This window comes from Clytia hemisphaerica, unplaced genomic scaffold, assembly GCF_902728285.1.
Source record: "Clytia hemisphaerica strain Z4C2 unplaced genomic scaffold, Clytia hemisphaerica genome assembly, whole genome shotgun sequence".
NCBI classification, from domain to species: Eukaryota; Metazoa; Cnidaria; class Hydrozoa; order Leptothecata; family Clytiidae; genus Clytia; species Clytia hemisphaerica.
Window position 1 is genome coordinate 269,986 of NW_027103473.1, and position 20,937 is coordinate 290,922.

Consider the following 20,937-nt stretch of genomic DNA (forward strand, 5'->3'; position numbering starts at 1 on the left):
TTCGTTAAAGGATTGAAAACCATTAAAAACAGCAGTCTCCATGTCGACACCTAGCACCTTTAGGTGAAAAATAAATATTTTTGTGAGATGAGCAATTTCTGGGTTGTTGTACTTTTTTCTGGGTGATTATACCTTTTTTGGGTGGTCACACCTTTTTCCCAGGTGGTTGTGAGTGATTGTACCTTATTTTCTGGTTTTAGTGTCAACAATTCAGCAATAGAGATGCTTGTAAGCTCTGCTGTTTTAAAGTTAAGTTCTCTGGCCAATGGAGTCGAAGAGCTGCCCGTTTTGTCATTAAAGAGATGGAATAATAAGATCTATAAATTGTGAAGATGTAAGATTGTTTCATGGAGATCAATAGACCTGAGGAATACACTTCTACAGTGCCGTAGGAAGCATTTTCATATTGGGGGGGGCTGAAGTTTAGTGACACCGCGAGGGCCAACTGGTTTGGGCCGAGGGGGAAAATTTTGAAAATTGAGCTCTAGATTGCTTAAAAATACACTCAGAACATCCACATAAAAGACAATTATGACAAATTAAAAAAGAAAAACTTTGCATTTTGCAAAATAAACATTTTTGAAAAAATTATTGGGGGGCATAGCCCCCCCCCTTGCCCCCCAGTTGCTACGGGACTGACTTCTATAAATAAAAAAAGAAGATCTTGCCACTTTTAACGGGTGATACACTTTGCAACAGGATTGGTTGTTCTTTGGATAACAGGGATTTAAAAAGATTTTGGTCGTGTTTCATTGATTCCATGACCCTCACTTTGGAGGTCAATGTCGGGGATGTTTGCAATAAATTTTTTCTGTTTCTTGTCGCTCTTTTTGTCAGCGATGTTGTCCTTGAATTCTTGGAATTGCTGATACAAGTCTTCCTTAAAAAACATTATCCAACGTATCTCCTACCAATTGCTTACACAGCATGAAAAAACAAAAACAAATCTTCTTCAGCAGGCACACTTTACACATTAACGCCCCCCAGCGGTTTGCGTGAATGCGTGAATGGGCTTTTTCGGTTGCGTGAATGAGTGAATTGAAAAAACTTGCTTGCGTGAACGTTAAAATCCACTTTTTGATTGCGTGAATGTGTGAATCTGTGCTATTTTGTGCGTGAATAAGTGAATTTTCCCGATTTTCCACCGATTATCTGCAGTTTTCTCGATTTTCCAATGTTTCCCCGATTTTTTCCGAAAATTTTTTCGATTTCTGAAAAATCATTAACGGTTCAGTCGCTAAAAATTCTGTTTTAAAAATGTTTTTTTTTTGTTTTTTTTTGTTTTGTTGATTTCACCATAAATGGTATATAGAAAAAAAGAAAACATCTTTAATACAATATTTACAGTTGTCGTTTTTGTTGAGGAAAATTTGATGAGAAATACTAGTTTGTAATTATGAGGTTAATGCTAATGCGAGCAATGAGGTGGGAACGTAAGACAGAGGGGGGACAACCGAATTATCCCGCCCCTGTGAGGAACTCACGAGGGAGAGCTGGGAATAAAACAAACAGGGGAAGGGAGGAAAACCGCAAGATGGTAGACTAAATTCAAAACAAACTCGAAAGAAGTAAAGGTACAAAAGAGTACTGTGCTGAAATGAATTGGCTGGATGATTGTGAGAAAAAATTAGTATAATGACTAGAAATACTGCTAATTAAATTATATAGATTCAAATATATCTACTGCTAGGAATTGATTGCTCTAGTATAAATTTCATTTCAATACGGTTTTCATAGATATGCCAGTTATCAATTAGCTCTCGTAATCTGTCAATGTCAGCTTCATGATCAGTAGAAGTTGGGAGAACCACAGACGTCAGCTTTATGCTTCGGCAAAATAAGCTCTCTGGGGTATTTATGTTGTGATTTTCAGCAGTTAATAGAGCTTTCGATATAAGCGAATAGTTCTGTTGGTTGTTTGAGGATGCAATGTGGTAGGTGTATTGTGAAGTCGATGGGTTTGTAAAGAGCTGCTTGACAAGGGTTAGCTTACGTTTCTCCAGAATATGAGATATGTCTGGGATGTTGTAGACACGGTGAATGTAGTTCCTACTGTTTTTCGAAACATTAAATAACGATTTTAAACACGATCTAACAGTGGTGTTAAGTTGGAGTAAATCAGATCTTGAAAGATCACATAGCTCTAAGCCATATAGCAGTTTCGGAATAATGATTGAATAGAATATCGTGACAATTGCGTTGGGGTGGCAGTATCGTATACCAGAGTTCAGATAGGCGTTGATCCTTGTGAGCATTGAGGCTGAGTTTGTCTCGTTTCAGGTTCCAGCAGAAACCAAGGTGAGTAAGCTCTCGCTGGGGGAGAACTGGTAGGTTGTTCAAGGTAAGCGATGGGTTTGGGAGGTTCGATGTACCCGAGATGATAAACTGAGTTTTCGTTTTCGACTTAGAGTGGCAGAACTTGATACCGTTTTTCTGACCAAATGTTTCACAGTGGGAGAGCATCATCTGAAGTTGACTAAGACACGGACTGAGCAGGATGATGTCATCAGCATATACAATAATTGCTGAGTGGAAATCGTTTGGAAGAAACGTGCCAACTTTCAATCGCTTAATTGATTCAAGAAGTCCCTCGGTGTAGACGTTATATAGATACGGTGAGAGTATACTGCCTTGTCTAACGCCTTGTGATAGGTGGAATGTTTCAGAGTTGTGTGTTGCATAGTGAATCAAGGCTGAGCCGTTGAGATAGAGTTTGATAAGAAAAGCCAAAACGATGCGTGGTATGTTTTTTAGAGAAAGTTTCTGAAATAATGAAAGCCAACTGCAGCAGTCAAAGGCTTTCTCCGCGTCGAGACTGCATATGTAAACGGGGGAGTCCTGGTTGTTGTAGAATTGAACAGTGTCGAGAAGGATGGCCTCTGCATGGAGAGTGGACGAGTTGGCTGTGAAACCGAATTGCGAGGCGTTGTTGCTCTTTAAGCTGGGACACTTTTCAATTATAATCAGTTCAAGAATTTTGGTGATAATGGGAATCAGGCTGATGCCCCGATAGTTGTTAGAATCTTTCAACGATTTTTTATAAGATTTCGCTAAGGGTATGATGATGGATGAGCTCAGGCATGGTGGTGCCTCATCTGATTGAAAGATGTTGTTTGCAAGACGTGTGAGGTGAGTGATAAAGGTGGGAGAAATCGCAGAAATGAAGTGCTCGGATCTCAAGCTGAACGGGTCTCTGGCTTTACCACTTTTTAATTTATTCAAAGCAGTCAGTGTTTCAGATTCTGTAACGTAAAAGTCTGAGCTGTTGGTGTCTAACGAGTCTAAGAGACGGCGGAGTTCCTGGTTTGAGAGAGTGTTATCAAATCCGTCAACCCTAGGAGTATTAAGAACGTGATCGAAGTGGTCTTTGAATTCTTGGGAGATGTCAATGCTGTCAGTTTTTCCGTTTATTGTGTACTGTTTTTGAGAGCTACCTTTCAGTTTCTGAATTTGTGTCCAATAAAATTTAGGTTTTATGTTTTTTATCTTCTCAACATTAATGATTTTGACCTTCCAAGGTAATTAGCAGAAGTTTAAAACGTTGACAAAAGCTGTTCCTTAGATACGGATTGTAAGAAAGACGATTGGAAGTTGAACCGTTGAAAGTAGAATTCTCTTAGAGCCTCGTCACTGTCGTTCTCTTGAGTATCGAATTAGTTAATAATAATTGATTTAATTATTTTGATGAAGTTAAGGCACAGTTAGAACACTATTTTGTAACTCGATATTATTAACATTAATTTAATGACCACTTTCTGTCCTTTATGCTTAATTGAGCCATATCAAAAAAGAATTGTCCACATAATTTGTTAGCCTGTCCTGGGAATCTTTTATTATCTGTTTACCTGTTTAGGTTTTTCCCGCTTACCTTTGCTTCAATTTATCTTTTGAATGAACGAGCGTAGAAGATGTTATTTTCATGAATTTTCAAGCTAATTATATATTTTCTAACTTCAATTGATTGATTGATTGATTGATTGATTGATTTTATGATTGATTTTATGATTGATTGCTTTTATGATTGATTTTATGACTGATTGATTTTATGATTGATTTTATGACTGATTGATTTTATGACTGATTTTATGACTGATTTTATGACTGATTTTATGACTGATTTTATGACTGATTATTGATTTTTACTGAATCAATTTAATTTAGCGTTTTTCTTATATTGTATTTTGATGACATTAAAAGAATAGTTTTCATTATATTATTGAAATTTTAACAACATTCCAAATGAATTTGTTTTCTTTTTAAACCCATAGACGACCAGTAATAAAATATCACTGCCCTAATTCTTCTTGAGTTCTTCTTGAGACTCGGGACACTTTTGTTACAATCTCACTAATAGTTTGAGATTTTTCTTCTTCCGTTCGTTATGAGCCTTTCTTGAGATTGGCTCATTAGTTGTTTCTGATTTTTTGCACAATGACGCAAAATGGCAATGCCCAAAAAGTGACGGGCCTAATTTTCGAAAAAAAAATTTTGGGCACGGGGGACAATCAATGATGAAAACAAACGACGAATTTTAATAAATTGTCACTATTTGTGATCCGGAAGATTGTTTCAACGGTCACGCTCAAGTAGATATCAATTATATATGTGTTAAATGCATAACCAGGTAGGTCCATAAAATCACTTGTTTTTTTGAAAAACCACCCTGCATTCTACAATTCCCGTATCTATTCGGAACTCGAAAGAAAACGTCAAATGACTAATGGCTAAGGTTGAATCGTTTCAACCTTTTATTGGGTCTGAAATGAAACACTTAATGGATTGATTTTACTAAAATTCCACGCTTCTTACGGTCACTAACCCGTGAGCAATCAAATTTTACCCAAATCTCTGGTGAAACTTATTTGAATAAATAAGAATTTGACATTTTTAGCTAAATTTTGACGCAGATTTTGAAATCTAAGTAAAAAATTGGAATTTTATTCGTTCCAGCCTATAATAGGGGGAAATTATTTGTAAAATGGCTGGATTTCTTTAGTCAAAGCACTTGTTATACATGTTTGGAAAGCTAAGGGGTAGGGGAATTCAAAAAAACTCTGTGCCAATTTTTTTTCGAACACTTTGATGTGATTTTCGGACAAATATGATGGTCTCAGGCAAAAATTATTATAGGTTCAAAAATTAATGTAAATTTTAACTTGAGAAAATAGAGACCTGTTGTATAATTTTGGAAAGCTCTCAAAAAATTAAGATTAGAGATATAATATTGCTAGTATATATAGTGATTTCAGTACCTAACTCGAGATATTCAGCTTTAAAAAGGGCAAAAACTGGACAAAACAGCTGCTTCTGTTAATTTTGGCACCTTATTTTGATTCCCCTACCCTTTATTTTAGCCCGGGGGGGATACTTAGGCAAAATGGGTGCCAGGTATGTGCGAGCCATAAGGGTACCTTTTCTCATTCCTCAAAAGTCTCTCAAAGGGGTTCAAATTCAAAAGTTAGTCTCTGAAAGGGTCCCAAAATCACGAAAATCTAAAATTTCTCTCTCAACTCTCAAAAGGTCACGATCTCCAAAAATTTTGACCAGAATTTGGTGAAAATCAAACCAAAATTTGGAAAAATGGATAAAATTTAGGAAAAAGTCTCTTAAAGGGTCCCAAACCACCAAAATTTTGTCTCTCAAAGGGTCGATTTTCGATTTTCGGCTCGGACATACCCGTCACCTCGCAAACCTAGTACCCCCCCCCCCCGGGATTTTAGCTTTCCGGCTGGCTTTCAGGCTCATTCGCGAAATTAAATCCAGAAAATTTCGCAAAGTAAAATTTGCGGCAAGATCAAAGACATGCTACCTTCAAATTAGCTGATTCAGCAAAAATTCCAAAATGGCAGACCGAACGAGAGTAAGTTCAGTCGTGTTCGTCTATATGAAGAGATGATCGCAGCTCACCAGTACATAGCCTTCAAAGTTCGATTCGTAGTATTCTGCAACTGAACCCGAATGTACTTTCTGCAGTTTGAAGGTGGAAAGTAATTTTCTTGTAAGAGTTTTTGCCGCGACATTTTTCGCCTTTTTCTTATGATTGGCAAATTTTGGTAAGTGTTTTATCTGAATTTTTAGTTGTAGTCTTTCACCACATGTTCACCTAAAAAAAATTGACAGTCTGCACATTTTGATACATTGCTCTTGATTGTTTGACAATGCAATGGGAGGGTTAATGCTGATCTCAGAGTTTTCGTCAGCTGGCTTAATGCCAACAAAATTTCTTTGAATGCTAGCAAAACTGAGTTTGTTATTTTTCGTTCCCCTTGGAGACAGATGGACTGTATTCCAAGAATTAAGCTTTGCAGGAAAATTATATCACCAAGTAAGAGTGTGAAGTATTTGGGTGTTCACCTTGCTTGACAATCATCTAAACTGGAAGATTCCTACTTCTTTCGTTGCTGCTACATTGAGAAGGGCAAAGGGGGCAATATCCAAACTTCGTCACTATCTTCCAATTCACATCCTTCTAAACATTTATCATGCAATTTTTGCTTCTCATAATGTTCGCTATGCTAGTCAACTCTGGGGACTGTGTGACAATATACTGTCACACATAGAATTCTTACTCTTCAAAACACTGCACTAAGACTCATGACCTTTAGTGAGATAAGAACTTCTGTCACTCCCCTGTTTGCTGAGCTTAAATTACTCAAAATCTTTGATCAGGTGAAAGTAATGAATATCTTATTTATTCAAAAATACCTCCAGGGTAATCTTCCATCTGATGTCCTATCAACACTTAATTTTGATGAAATTGATCACAAAACTGGCATCAGCGTAGCGACTCCAGAAGTCATGCAACTTTCGTTGACGTCAAACCAAATGTTTCATTTTTCCGTGAACTTTGATTTTGAACCCTTTGCACTTTTTTCTATGTATGCTAAAGCGTTCCGGTTTTTACTAAATGAAATCCCGTGATCTTAGCTTTCCAGCGGTATAAAACACTGTGGACACGGGCTAGGCGGCAAATTGGTAAAATGCCGAACGTTTTGCAACATTTTGAAAATTGTTTGCCGACGGGAGAAAAAAAATTTGCAACTATCGAAGAACAAATGTGTCTGGAAACGGAGGAAAATGTATTTGGAGGCTGAAACTTTGTATGTTTATCAGAAAAAGGGTGAGGAATTCAAAAATCACAATTGCTAATTCTAGTTCTTTCATTTTCATGTAGTTTTTTTAACTTTTTTGCTTCTTATAGCATGGGAATGTCCCAAAAAAAGTTTTTATTTCTGCTGAAATGGATTTTCTTTTCATTTGGGGTTTCTCCTTTCAGAAAAACTTATTCTATACTCATAAGTTTTTGTTCCTCCATTTCCAGAGGCCCCTTGAAAATGGGTCCTACCACCTTTTTTGACTCATTTCAACCTTTTCCAAGCTATTTTCTTCAAAAACAAAAATAAAACAATGCAATGTCTTCTTTTTTCAAAAAAGATATATCTTTCGTTATTTTGATAAATATACTAAATATTTTACAAATATTTTTATATAATAATATTTTAACACCATCAAAGAATTCTCCCTCCAAATTTGAGGTCTCTAGCTACACTAGAAAAAGAGATATGCAAAATTTAAGAAGCATGACTGGAAAATTTCTTTTTTTTCTTTTTTGACACATTTTTCAAATTTTTCCAAGCTATTTTCCTAACCTTTTTTTTGACATTTTTAGCCAAATTTTTGACACTAAAATTTGAATATCTTTGCAACCACTAATCCTCTGGAGGCCTATGACCCCTCATTTTCTTTCTTTTTCAAAGCTCTACAAGATAGGATAGATTTTGAAAAAAAAATTAAAACTTGAAAAATCTTCTGGAGTTGCTACACCAGGGGCAAAGCTATTAAACTACTAAAACTTTCAACGGTCAAAACCACAAATTTTGGACTTAACTCTTTCTCTCGTCTTTCGTCTTTCGTCAAAACAATGGAATGAGTTACTAATAAATCATCCTGACACTGATTTTCACAACCTTGATGCTGATGAACTAAAATCTTTAGCTACAAAATTCTATTTAGACAAATACAAAGCTGAAGACGAATAATCTTTTCTTTTTGTGTATGTGTGTGTGTGCGTGTATTGTGTGTGCGTGAACCTAGTGTGTTTTCCCAGGGTGGGAGGGGTTGGGTGGTGTAACAGGAAGAATTTTATAGATAAAACTACTCAAAGAAATTGTCATAAAATGAAAGTAAAAATATTTCTTATATTCATTATTTTGTGTCGCTATTGATATTATGATAATCGTTTATTCATTTTTTCTTTAGTTCTGTAATAATTTTTCAGTTTCTTCTAGGTTCCCCATTGTAATGTATTAGAGAAATCTATTTTTTTATGTAAGGGGTTATCCTGCTGTATTGCAGCGAAAATATATTCAATTCAATTCAATTCAATGGGAACAAATCTTGAGAAAAATGAACGGCACACTGTTGTTTGTTGTGGATGGGACAAAAAATTTTCACTCATAATCGTCTAAGCTTAAACTCCTACCGTGAGATCAGGTAACTTGCATCAGTGGAGGCTAACATGCATAGCCCTCAAATGGATGACATGGCTGGTCCTTAGGCGGGCATCGAAAAAATGCTCTGTTTGCGTCGTAAGGGGTGTAAAAAATGCATGTGGGTGGACCGGCGGTCGGAAAAATTCCCGGGGATTTTTAAATTATGCCAGTAATTCGGGGGCCAGTGGTGACGCGAACAAAACAATTTTTCGATGGCCGTCAGAGCGATTAAGAAAAAAGCTATACTTTAAATGAACAAATTGCTTTTCCTGGATTTTTTTCCGCTTCTCCGCACCGGAAAATCCGCAAAAAATATGATGCGGGCGGGTGACGCAAATAGAACAATTTTTCGATGGCCGCCTTAAGGGGACCCATCCATATTCATTTGACAACGCATAACGTCAAATTGACGTTATCTTCATAAATAATGACGTCATAATCACGTTTTCTTAAAAAAACTCAATTCTGCTGCTAGAAAAAAATTAAGTTAATTTCGCCTTTCCATCCGGAATTTCTTAATCCAAAAAGAAATATTTACAGAACAACAAAAGCCTTTTAGAAATTTGTTCTTAAAGGCATTGCATATTCTGTTTTCATGCCATTAAAAAATTCCACCAAGACGGAGTACACACACAAACTTTCAAACACGCAAACTGAAAGCAGTAATTATGACGTCACACGTTCAGCGGCTTCAGATCAATGTTTTGATTTGATCGTGTGACGGTTCTTTTCCCACGAGAATAATTTACCGTCAGCCGAATAAGGATTATTTTTGTACCTTCGCGGGTGACCTTTCAGCTCGAGTTTATATATGTCTTATGTTATGGTTTTTTGAAGTGCTTGTTCTAAGAGATGAGCGAATTTGATTATTTCTAGTTTTCAAAAGAAGCAAATTTAATCTTTCTTCTACAAGATTACACTTTAATATAATGCCAATTATGCACTTTCTTTTTGCATATGTTTTGCATATATACTTTCTAAGGGAATTTCACCACAGCAATTCAGCCACCATAATCTTTGCATACAATTCAATTTGGCGGATAGAAAGGCGAAAAGGTCTATACGGTATTCTACATCCAAATATGCTTCCAAAAATATATAGTTTGTCATGGTTTAGGGACTGAAACTGGGTGGGGCTGAAAAATTAATTCAATTCTGGGACATGCATTAAGTTACCCGAGAGTGCTAGGTCCGTGGTTTTTCAAAATTCGGGTTCCTTGATCTTGTTCACAAAAGTCAGGTCTACCCTAGCTTTGAAAATCGAAGATTGCAAATGAACAAAGATCGTTAATAGCTTCTGGTTTTTTGCAATGCAAAGGTGAATAGATTATTTTCTACTAAGAAGAAACAAACATGTAGATATGTTACTTTATCATTTTAGATATTAAATTTTGAATTTCATTTTTATACATTTTTCCTTGCCGCGTCTTTTGTACCACGGGAAAATACGCGACTTCCAACCAAGCTACCTTAGCCTGGGTATCCAGACTCAAAATTTTATAAAAAATACTTTTACCTCATTATACAAAGTTTCTAAAATTTTAGAGTCTGGTGCCAACTAAAAAAGTTGGGTACTTACAGTTTATTTGATTCTGCCTGTGAGTGAACCCTTGTTGACAGACTATCAAAACTTTGTAAACCCCGGCAGGCACATGATTAACTTACTATAAAAAATCTTTTACAAACTCAAAAAACTTTCAAAACTACTTTTTCAAAACATCAGCCACATTTATAAAAAGGCTCCTTTCCAGCGGCCATTTTGTTTAGAAATGAACCTGTATTTTCATTTTCTTTTGCTTCTCTTTTTTTGCATGGTCAGCTTTTTCCATAAATTATGCACGCGCATAGAAAAATATACAAAATCCCGCAGAAATTTGGATCAGTGACTGGTCGCATATTGGCCAGTCAGATGCACTTGATATGCAGGGACAAATATCCCTGCAGACAAGTTAGTTGGACCAGACAGTAAACCAGAGATTATAAGAAGATTATAAAAAACTAGACGGTGAAATAGTTTACTGTCTGGATATCCAGGCTACTGTGAGAGAAGTTTATATCGAAATCTGCAACAAAAACGAAAGTGGTCTCTTCTACTGATTGCTTCCCGATGCTCCTTCGCAACTGTTTATCAAATTTCCACCAATGAAATTGCTGCATTTCACACAGCCCTTCTTTTGGACAAGCTTTTTGGCACCCGTGGCCTCTCAGTGCCTTCAACACGGGCAGCTGTAAAATCCCACCCTTTATATTTGTTTCAATCCGTGATCCTAAAGGCTTAGGTTCTTTTCTCATCTTCAATCACAGATCAGAAAGCAGGAATTTTGATGCAAGAGTTAGATTGTCAACAAAGTGCCATAAAAAATCATTGAATAAAAGAAAAACTTTGAATCTTAAAAACATTTTCATTTTGAAGAATTGGTGCAAAAAAGTGAAACATGGAAAAGTTTCACTTTTTATTGGTTCAATAGAAATAAGGGATTTGGAAAACTTTCTATGTTTGGTTTTTTGCACAAACTCCTGTAACTATGGGCAAGCACCCTGTTGCTAAGATGTTTGTTGAAATTGGAAGCATTTGGGGATCCCTCTTCTGACTAGCAAAGAATTGAAATACAACCACACTTATGTGACCGCCATTAAGAAACATTGCCATGACAATGGACATAATTGCTCAATTAATGACTTTAAAATTGGTGGACATGCATCAAATAAATTTCATAAGAGTCATTATTAATTTCTAAAGACAGACCTGACATTATTAATGTGCAGAAAAAATCTGTACCTTTGTGCTTGTTTTAAGTGATGTTTTTGTGGAAGAGGGCATGGTGAATTTCTAGTTTGTTATTTTTTGATTTTCTTGATTTATTTAACTAATCTGTTAATTTTTCTACTTTTAGACTAGATAATGCTCAAAGAAATGAGCGAAAGATCTCGTAAATGTATGGTGTTTCTCCCTGTCTAAAAGAAAGTGAAACCACTGAAAATGAAAGGAAAATCGGCCAGCACTCCAATTCCCGTAATCTTGATATAGGAGTTTAAACATAGACTGATAGTAAGTACATGTAAAGTCAAGAAAAAGAAAACTGCTGCAAAAAGCATGTAGTTCCCTATAGTTTATTGGCTTGATACAGTTAGAACATTAAAGTTGTCTCAAAAAGCAATAAATTAAGTCTTTTGTGCCGATGCGGACAGGACATATTTTTGGACCGTATTAGTTTTTACCAGTTAAAAAATTCAGAATAGATTATTTAAAGACAATAAGTGTCTTTAACGAAATTTACCCTTTAGCATGTCAGAACAAAACAAAAATGGGGGTTCTCTAATAGGAGAAGGTCAGTCAAAATTTCAAACTCATTTTCAAAATGTCAAATCCAGTTTATGAAAAGCCCACATACAGTATGCTCAGAAAAATATGGGGATCACTTATCTTTCATCCTTTAGTTTTTCAGATATTCTACCGGGTGCACCACAAAAAAGTTTCTCTCCTTAAAAGTAATTTTCTCGAAATCTAAAAATTTTAAAAGAACCATTCCTATTTTATTGGAAAGAAGAAAGAAAAACTTAAATTATGATGGGTCATTTATTGAATTCGATTCATTAGATCAAAATTTATGCTCAATTGAATAAAAAAGTTACTTTTGGAAAGTGCTCAAAAACGTTAAAAATCGACCTATCAAATTATTCAGTAGCATAATTATATGATATATCAGAATTTTTGTCTCGTATTTTCGTAATTAGCTGTCTAAATGACCTTTTGTTATTTAAAGGACGGTTGAATTTCAATGAAAGGAAGAAAATTCGTCAAAAAAGGCCAAAAAATCTGGTAGAATTCATAAAAATACATCAAATATGGGGTTCGAGGTAGATCCAGCCTTACATAGACTTTATCCAGTCTAGAACCAAAGATCTGAGGAAAATTTCGGTAAAACTGAATTAAATTAATTTTGATGAGGATTTTAAACCCTTTCCACCCTTCAGTTTCAAAATTTATGTGTTTAGTTAATGAAAAATGCTCTTAATCATGTAAAGGCTATTGCCATTGCCAAACAAGTAAAAATTTGATAGGTCGATTTTTAACGTTTTCAAGGACTTTCTGAAAGTAATATTTTTATTCACAGGAGAAAGTTTTGGGGAAAAAAATTACCACTTTTCCAATCTTTCACACTTTTACAACTTTCCTAACCAAAAATTTGTAAATAATGTTTGTAAAAATGGGGGATTTTCCATGGTTGCAACACGAAAGCACGAAATAGAAAATATTTGCATAAATTTTTTCAAGTAAAAGTGACCTTGGAAAATCGTAATTCATGCCCTCTATAATTTATTATTTTATGAAATCGAAAGTGAAAGTTGGAGGATGATATGCATAATTTTCAGCCGAGGCTGGAATAATTATGACATCATAGATCCAATTTTCCCACCAAAATACCAAAACTTTGCAAATCCAAATGATTGCTGTTGTTGGCTGAGAAAGTTTGGAAAAGTCCTATTTTTCACATCTTCACAACTTTCAAGGAACCTCTTTTGAGGTGGGAAAAATAGTAAGATATTTTACAACTTTTATGGTTTTTACAACGTTTTTAGAACAAAACTTTGACTTTTTGATGGGAAAAGTGGGAGAATTAGCAAATTTATGTACCAAAACTTTCTCCTGTCAATTGAGTATAACTTTTGATCTGATTAATCGAATTTAATTAATGACCCATCAAAGTTTAAGTCTATCTTTCTTCTTTCCAACGAAATAGGAATGGTTCTTTAAAAATTTTTAGATTTCAAGAAAATTAGTTTCGAAGAGAGAAACTTTTTTGTGGCGTACCCGGTATTTTGAAGTTCCATTTATTTGAAGATTTCTGTACAAAAACCTCCTGCCATCTAACGTCTCCACGGCACTGAAATCAAAAGTGTTTCAAAAAAAAATCTGCGCGGGAAGTTTGGGGTAAGAGTTTTTCTCCATAGCGCAAGCCGTAGATCTGAGGGTCACTATATCATTAACTTTCCCTTACAATGGAGCAACCATAAATATACGAAAGATAATTGCACAGTATGAAAGATGAAGGTCTAAGCTCTTAAAGATCGTAAAAGTACTTGTTAAAAAGATAATCTTAACTGGATGATTTCAAAACCTTTCAAAAATTTTGGAAATTTTTAAGATGAAAAAAAAAGGAGATTTTTTCTACTTGACTAAAAATTTTGAAATTATACTTTTTGAAACTTTGAACTTCGTTGATTTCAAATATGTATGTCATGTAGCAAAATGGACTCACTTTGGAGGGAGAAGACATAACCTGGACCCCCCCCTATATGGACCCTAATATGGACCCCAATATGGACCCCCTCAAAAATGGTGGGAAAACATGTTGGTTAGCATTCGGTGCATCACATTAGAACAGAGTGGTTAGAAATCATGTCAAATAAGGTTGTAAGATTATCAATTATCAGCCAATGTAAAGCACTGAAAATCAAAGATTTTCTCCGTCGGGCCCAACTATAGTTGGGCTCTCCTTTACCACAACTATAAAGAAGAATGTTATTGAGGTTCTGTTCAAAATCAAGGAGATTAAAAAGACTGATTGTCCGAAAGATTTCAAGGTTTTTATGATTTTGTTAAAGAAAACGTATTTTATGCATTTTAAGGAGTTGAGGATTTAACCTTGAGAGTTGAAAATATAACCATGAGAGTTGAAAATTGAACTTTTCTCCTATTGTCGACAGATTTCCTTGAAATCCTTCAAAGCTAGCAAAGATCAACTAAAACTCTAGAAAGTTTGTGGTAAAAAGATGTTCACCATGGAAGTATTTTCCCAGGAATGACAAAAGAGCGCAAAACCCTTTATTGTATTTTTGGGTGTACCTGAACCCTGGAGGACCCTATGTCTGCACCAAAGCCGTTTTATGTGATGTTTGAATGAACTTTAGCTCAAATTTTATAATGATAGCGTCATTTACTAGTTTGAGTAAAGAAAACGAGTTTCAAGTTAATTTCAAACTCAAGGTTTGGTGCCATCATCATAGCTTCAGCCAGGTTTCTAGCTCCCCCCAACAAAGTAAGGTCCCCCAACAATTTAGCTCCCCAAAAATTGCCTTGTGCTAGGTCCCATAACACTTCAGGTCCCAAGATAAACAAAAACAAAAAATTGTTCTCCCGCCCCCGTGGAGAGAAGTCAATAAAAAGTTAATGCGAGTACAGTACTGATAAATGAAAACTAAATTTTACTTGTATCAATATTTATGTTTATTAATCTTTTGCTTTTTATATTTGATTTAATATAAGAGATCTTTTGAAATTAGCGGAACAGCCCCCAGAGTCTCAGTCAGATCATCTAGGCCACCTCCAACAATCTAGGTCCCCTCAAATAATTTGGTAATTTTAGCCCCCAGGCTCTTTAAAGGCCAAAATATTTCTTAGCTCCCCCCCAAAAAAATAAGGTAAGGGGGGGGGCTGAAGCTATGCCATCTAGGATATAATATAAGCAATCTTCAGAGAAATAAACGTTCTCTATCAGGCTCAGGGGAAGTAATGTATGCTGTAGTAATTTGAAACATCCTGAAACATATCATTTACTTGATTTGCCTAAAAGATCATGTTCAAAAATAGTGTGACATTTAGGGAACTCAAAAATTGAGTATTTCTTGAATAACTTGGGAAATATTTCAAATAAAACGTTGAAATTTTATATGATGATCGGTATTTACACAAAGAACATATTTTGATGAAAAAAATGGTAAAATGAGTAAAATGTGTGGCTCCAGGTCCAAATATGTCCAAATATGTGTTTTGTCAGCCACCTCAAAGGAGGAAATGGTTTGTTTGAAAATGACACTTGAATCGGTAACTAGAGGTATCATTCATATCAATCAAAACAGATAAAGGAGCAACATTTTGAAACTGGTTGGTTTCAAAAAGCCACCAGTGTTGTCAGCCACATAAACGACTCATAGCTTATCTTGAAATATCTTGTAACCAATTGAGCCACTTAATTTCGCTCCAAAACAATTGGAAAGGTTAATCGTTCTACTTATGCTTGGTGAAAAAATAAACTGTTAGCCACCAAAAATACTCATTTTATTAACAAAATTGTCAGCCACTTTGAAAATGTCACAAAACAGGCCTTTATTTTTGAACACGATCAAAACTGTTTGGAGTCTCTGTTGTAAGCTTGCTCAATGCCAATTAAATATCCCTAATACTCAGAACAGAACACATAAAACTGAGTTTGCCATCTTCCTTTCCCAGTGGCTTCAGATGTACTGCATTCAAGGTATTAAACTTTTTGGGAAATTTTAACACATTAGTATAAGAGTGGTGAAGCATCTTGGTGTCCTCCTAGGTTAATCTAAACACCCCACAGACCCGGTAGGATTTTTTCAGCCAGCGGGATATAAATAACGAACTGAAACTGGATGGGGATTGATATTCTCATATTTTTTATGAATTGGGATTTCAATTCTTTTGTTTTCAAGTCAATTAAATCCAGTGGGGATGGGAAAAATGATAAATATTCCGAAGTGAGGATTGTTTTATTTGATTTCTTTCAGTGGGGACAAAAATTGGAGGATAATTTTCCAACGGAGGCAATATTTTGGCGAGTTTTTCCAGTAGGAAGGGTTCCCACCGGGTCTGTGAGAAGGGGGTGTATCTAAATTTGAAGGTTTTGTTGCTTCAGTAAAATTAAGAAGGACAATAATTGTGCTTTTATTTGCAAAAAAACCATTTTTCCAACTGATTTCCTTCTTCGATAAATTAAAAACAATATTTTTTAATTTTTAATTTTCTAGAAAAAAGAATAAAATAATGGAAGAAGGGACTGAAAATGAGAATAATGAGGTTGAACCACCTGCTGGTCTTGTGTTTACAAATATAATTCCATCGACATTCACCATCATTGATAAAAGTGAAAGTAGTGGGTACCAAGTTCTTGAGACCGCACCCGCCCAAGAACAATACACAAGAGTTGAAAAGCGAAAACGTTGTGGTTATGCCAAACGAAGGACTTATTTCTCGACAGAGTTAACAGCAAAGAAACTTAGAGTACTATCAAATAATGGAATAGCTGATGAACTACAAAAATTTTTTGATAAATATCCAAGAGCAAAGGATTATGTGAATTTGTCTGATGATAAGAAACGATCTGCTTTGCATTTTGCAGCATCTAGAGGTGCGGATGAATTGGTTCACTTGCTGCTACAGCAAGGAGCTGACCCAAACGCACAAGACTGTAATGGAAATACACCCTTACATTTAGCAGCTTGTACTCACCATATTCGAGTTATAACATTATTATTGAGGTTTGGAGGAGATGTTAAAATGACAGATTTATCTGGAAAAACACCATTACATTTATCTCATTCGCGTTTAAAGATGCTTTCTAGAGAGCGCAATGTAGATAGTAAAAAGTTTTCAGCCTACACAATGGAAAAAAGGAAAGCGGAGGTTTTGGAAATAATTTCAATGTTGACGGAATATTTTGATAAGTGTGGACAGAAAGAAGATTATTTTAAAATGTGTGAAATGAAAACGCAATTGCTAGCTGTTCAAACAGAACAAGGGGTAAGTTTTAATTAGATTTGATGCTATTTTTTGGAATAAACTAAAAGTTTTCTCATTACAAAAACTGATCTTATCAATCTACTTTACCAATTGGTATACTATAATCCTTTATATCGTCGATTGCAATAATTAAATTTGTCATTATCATTTTTTGACTAGTCGATTTATGCTCTTTTAGGTTGATGAAGTCAACAATTTGCTTTCCAGTTTTACTCAAATGAACATTGACGCATCATCAAACAAACCGTGATAGTCATTTGGTTAACTCTTAAAATCAATTGCATAGGTTTCTAGATATTTGTTAAGCTACAGAATATATATAAATCCTTAACCCTAATCGTAATAGGGGGCTGTTTCTGTTCGGAGATGAAACTATTGTTAATAGCTCCTGAAATAATCGAGCTTTTGGAATGAAATTTTCTGTAAATTACTAACTTTTTTATTTAGCTTCAAGATTAAGAGATGATACAGGATCAGCCCCCCTTATTATGAACCGCCCCTAAAAGCCTAGTATGAATAAAATAGGGTTAAATTCTGGAGGTTTTAAGTTACTTACTTACGTTTTTATACACATCTATATTTTGTATCAGTCTATTTTGTAAGCTATTTAATTAATGACAACTTATGTAGTACGTCCTTTATTGTTTCCTCTTTACTTGTTTTCTAATTTTCTAATACAGAACTTGGTATGGAGAAAGTTTATCACTGAGGCATCTTTTTTAACTTAAAGTAGGAAAAAAGAAACAAAATATACTAAAAATACTATTTCATTTTCATTTTAGAAAAACACAGAATAAACAATATTCTAAAATATTTAAACAAAAATTGAAAAGGAAATAAAGCCAAGTATGTCATATCACCCACCAAATCTCGGCTCTGATCTGCGGAACCGACAAAACATTTTACAAGATCTTCAGCAACAAAAACAACAATTACTTCAAGGTGGTTCCTCATCAACCACCATGCTACCGCCCTCCTCATCGGGCGCCACAATGACACACCAAATGCTTGGTCGTCCACCTGTTAAGCATGACATGACAACAATGCCATTGAATAGACGTGGTGCTTTAGAATATGCTTCTGGTAAGTTTATAAGTCATTTGTATGTTAACTCTTGATACAAAGATAGTTTGAAATTTTAAGCTCTAATATTAAGATTATGTTGAAATCGGTGGTGAATCCTTGTAATCGTTTAAATTTATGTTTTTATTTGAAAACCTTACTTTTTGAAAATTTTAAGTGCATGCCGAATTTTCGGCAAGACATTTAACAGAAGAAACTTTTCTACGAAGATATCGCAAGAAACATATAAAAGACTTTTATTATTATTCTACTTTATTGTCAATATGAAAAAATATTTTCTTCGTTTCCAGCACATTCTTCAGGCTATTTCATTGCATCAGATTCGACAGTTGGAAATCCTATACTTCCTGTCATCCCAAGAGTTGATGACAAAGTTGCATGAGAGGTATCGAAACACCGAAAATGAAGAACTGCAAAAATTAAAAGCATCTCTTTGAGCCCCATATTGCTTTGACTTCACATTCGGTCCCAAATTTGAACAATGAACGAAATGATACAAAGCAAAGGACTTCACAGATTTAAAGAACTTAACAAATAATTTCGATATTATTGGAGACCCTTGGAAATCACTTGATAGATAGATCGGTATTTGCAACACTGAAAGTTAACGATGGAACAAAGGAGATGAACGAATTTTCCAACCGTATTGCGTGAAAAGAAATTTGTTAAAGATTTGTTTTATTTTTGATGTCTAGGAATTAGAAAAGCATTTAAGTATGTTGTCATTATGTTATATGTTGTTAACTCTTGATAGAAAGACCTAAAATGAAACATAGCTGATAAGCTTGGGTTTAGGTCCCAGACAAAAATTCGGTCCCCCCTGAGTTTTAAGTCCCCCCAAAGACACTTTTAAAAGTTTGTTCCACAAAAAGGGGTTTTTCAATGTAAATTATAGGTTCCACTTCGAAAGTTAAGATAAAATATTTTGCCCATTTTATATAAAAATATTGCGATTTTTCAGCTTCACGAGCTTCAAGTTTTTGTAATTCAAGCCAATCATTAAGACATTATAGGTACATTATAGGTCGCCCCAAATATTTGAAACTTCATTAGCCCCCACCTTCTTTTAGGCTTTTTTGGAGGGTGTACCCCCCCCCCCCCAACTGGAAGGGGTCTGAGACTCAGATGAATATAACAAAATTTACATAATTGAAATTTGAACTTTTTGCATCAGACATAAAACAAAAACTTTGTACTTCTGATATATTTTGATGTTTTCTTTTCCAGCATACATAAACATAAAAAATATGAGACTTTCTTTAATAAAGTTACACATTGTTGTACCTTGACACCAACATCACGAATTCTCTGTGTTGCAATTTTGGTCATCACAACGGCTTGTTTGCGATGGGTGAATGAGATTTCTTGGGTTCTGCTTTGACATGTAAGCTGTTCAATTTTCTTTTTCTTTAAAATTCTCATTTCTCTGAGACTCTCCTTGGTCAATCTGAGTCAATAAAGATATTGGGCCATTCTATTTAATAGCCATACAGGGGTGAACATTTCCAGGGGTTATTAAAGCAGAATTTCAGGGGGTCTAAAAACTGATTTTAGTTCGTCCACCAAGGTATGAAAAGAAATTTTCCATGGGGTATCCACACATTTCCAGGAAATGGTTTTTGACCTCCTCCCTCTGTATGAAAATTTAATGGATTGGCTTATTGTTATCAGTCTCGTGTCACAAATAAAAATAAACACAAGTGATATCAAGAAGATACACACTAGATAGAAGATCTGAGCCCATTTCATTTTCAAATATTTTTTCTTAAACCTTTGTGCCCGCTTTTTTTTTGAAAAAATTCAAATTTTTTTTTTGAAACTCAAAACTTTAAAGTACCTTTGAATTAGAAGATGGTTTTGGTGGTACCATTAAAAAGCTATTTTTATACTCTTTCTAAAAGCATTTTATGTCCCTTTAAATCAAGTGGTCAGGAGCTATGTCCTCAAGTCTGACACTCAGTATTTTGGCTTGTTTTGGACGCATTTACGCGTCCCTCGTGGTCTAAGGGTTAATTTGCTTCAAAAGAGTATCTTTAAAAAACGTTCTCTTCTTTTCATACCAGGGGTGATCCTCCATCAACCTTCATCTCTGGTTATCGAGATGAGTCAATGTGTACAAAAATGAAATATAATGATCTTGGCAAAACTGGTATGAAAGTATCTAAGCTAGGTTTAGGTAGGAAAATAATCTTCGTTTTTATATGTTAGTTGTAGGAGATTATGCTTTCGGACTTTTTTTATTTGTCTACGCATGCATGAAAGCTTCTCTTTCTTTATAACCAGATTTTGACCGTTGCAGTTGTCTGATGGTGGACGGTATTAAACACAACAAGTATCAAATTTCTCCAATTGAATTCCAGAAACATCTGTATTATCTGTATTATAAAATCGCTTAGGTTTTATCTCGTCTTTGCAGGTTGTTCAGCATTTGGTGGTGTTTATGGTACAGTGGATGAACAAGAATGTTATGATATCATTGAATATTGTTTGAAAAATGGAATTAATTATATAGATACTGCACCATGGTATGGTAATTCAGAGCAAGTCATTGGCCGTGGATTAACCGCTAAGAAAATACCAAGAAATACTTATTATATCGCCACGAAGGTATGTATATTTCTTTAGTATGAAAATAAATTTTTACAAAATTAAAAATCTCAAAAACCCATGCGGAAATGACCATTTTATAGGCATGATTTTTTTGGGGAGGAAAAAAGGCCATTTCACGTGCATGGATATTTCGAGTGGTGTCAAAGGCCATTTCACGTATGAGATCTTTATGCGCGTGCGAAAGATAGAAATAAGAAGTACATTTTC

The 20,937-nt window shown here is 34.9% G+C and overlaps 3 protein-coding genes across 3 annotated transcripts in view; all 3 read left to right on the forward strand.

Annotated features, from left to right (window-relative positions):
- Positions 1–16,268: 16,268 nt before the first annotated feature.
- On the forward strand, positions 16,269–17,669 carry LOC136798521 (ankyrin repeat domain-containing protein 54-like). Its single transcript, XM_067055152.1, has 2 exons — positions 16,269–17,037; positions 17,216–17,669. The coding sequence occupies exons 1-2, from the start codon at positions 16,282–16,284 to the stop codon at positions 17,285–17,287; spliced, it is 828 nt and encodes a 275-aa protein (XP_066911253.1). The 5' UTR covers positions 16,269–16,281; the 3' UTR covers positions 17,288–17,669.
- A 132-nt stretch (positions 17,670–17,801) lies between these two features.
- Positions 17,802–18,769, forward strand: LOC136798527 (SOSS complex subunit C-like). The gene is made up of 2 exons (XM_067055158.1): positions 17,802–18,120; positions 18,411–18,769. Exons 1-2 carry the CDS (start codon positions 17,886–17,888, stop codon positions 18,500–18,502), a joined length of 327 nt encoding a protein of 108 aa, XP_066911259.1. The 5' UTR covers positions 17,802–17,885; the 3' UTR covers positions 18,503–18,769.
- Positions 18,770–19,244: 475 nt separating this feature from the next.
- Positions 19,245–20,937, forward strand: part of LOC136798516 (uncharacterized) — a 30,398-nt gene continuing 28,705 nt past the window's right edge. Inside the window, exons 1-3 of the mRNA XM_067055146.1 lie at positions 19,245–19,504; positions 20,184–20,296; positions 20,537–20,727. Coding sequence (XP_066911247.1) covers positions 19,476–19,504; positions 20,184–20,296; positions 20,537–20,727 — 333 coding nt within the window. The 5' untranslated portion in view covers positions 19,245–19,475. The remainder of the gene's footprint in view (positions 19,505–20,183; positions 20,297–20,536; positions 20,728–20,937) is intronic.

Coding starts and splice junctions, on each gene's coding strand:
- LOC136798521 (XM_067055152.1), top strand. CDS start 16,282: ATGGAAGAAGGGACTGAAAATGAGAATAATGAGGTTGAACCACCTGCT. Junction 17,038..17,215: donor CTGTTCAAACAGAACAAGGG/GTAAGTTTTAAT, acceptor ATGCTCTTTTAG/GTTGATGAAGTCAACAATTT.
- LOC136798527 (XM_067055158.1), top strand. CDS start 17,886: ATGTCATATCACCCACCAAATCTCGGCTCTGATCTGCGGAACCGACAA. Junction 18,121..18,410: donor TGCTTTAGAATATGCTTCTG/GTAAGTTTATAA, acceptor CTTCGTTTCCAG/CACATTCTTCAGGCTATTTC.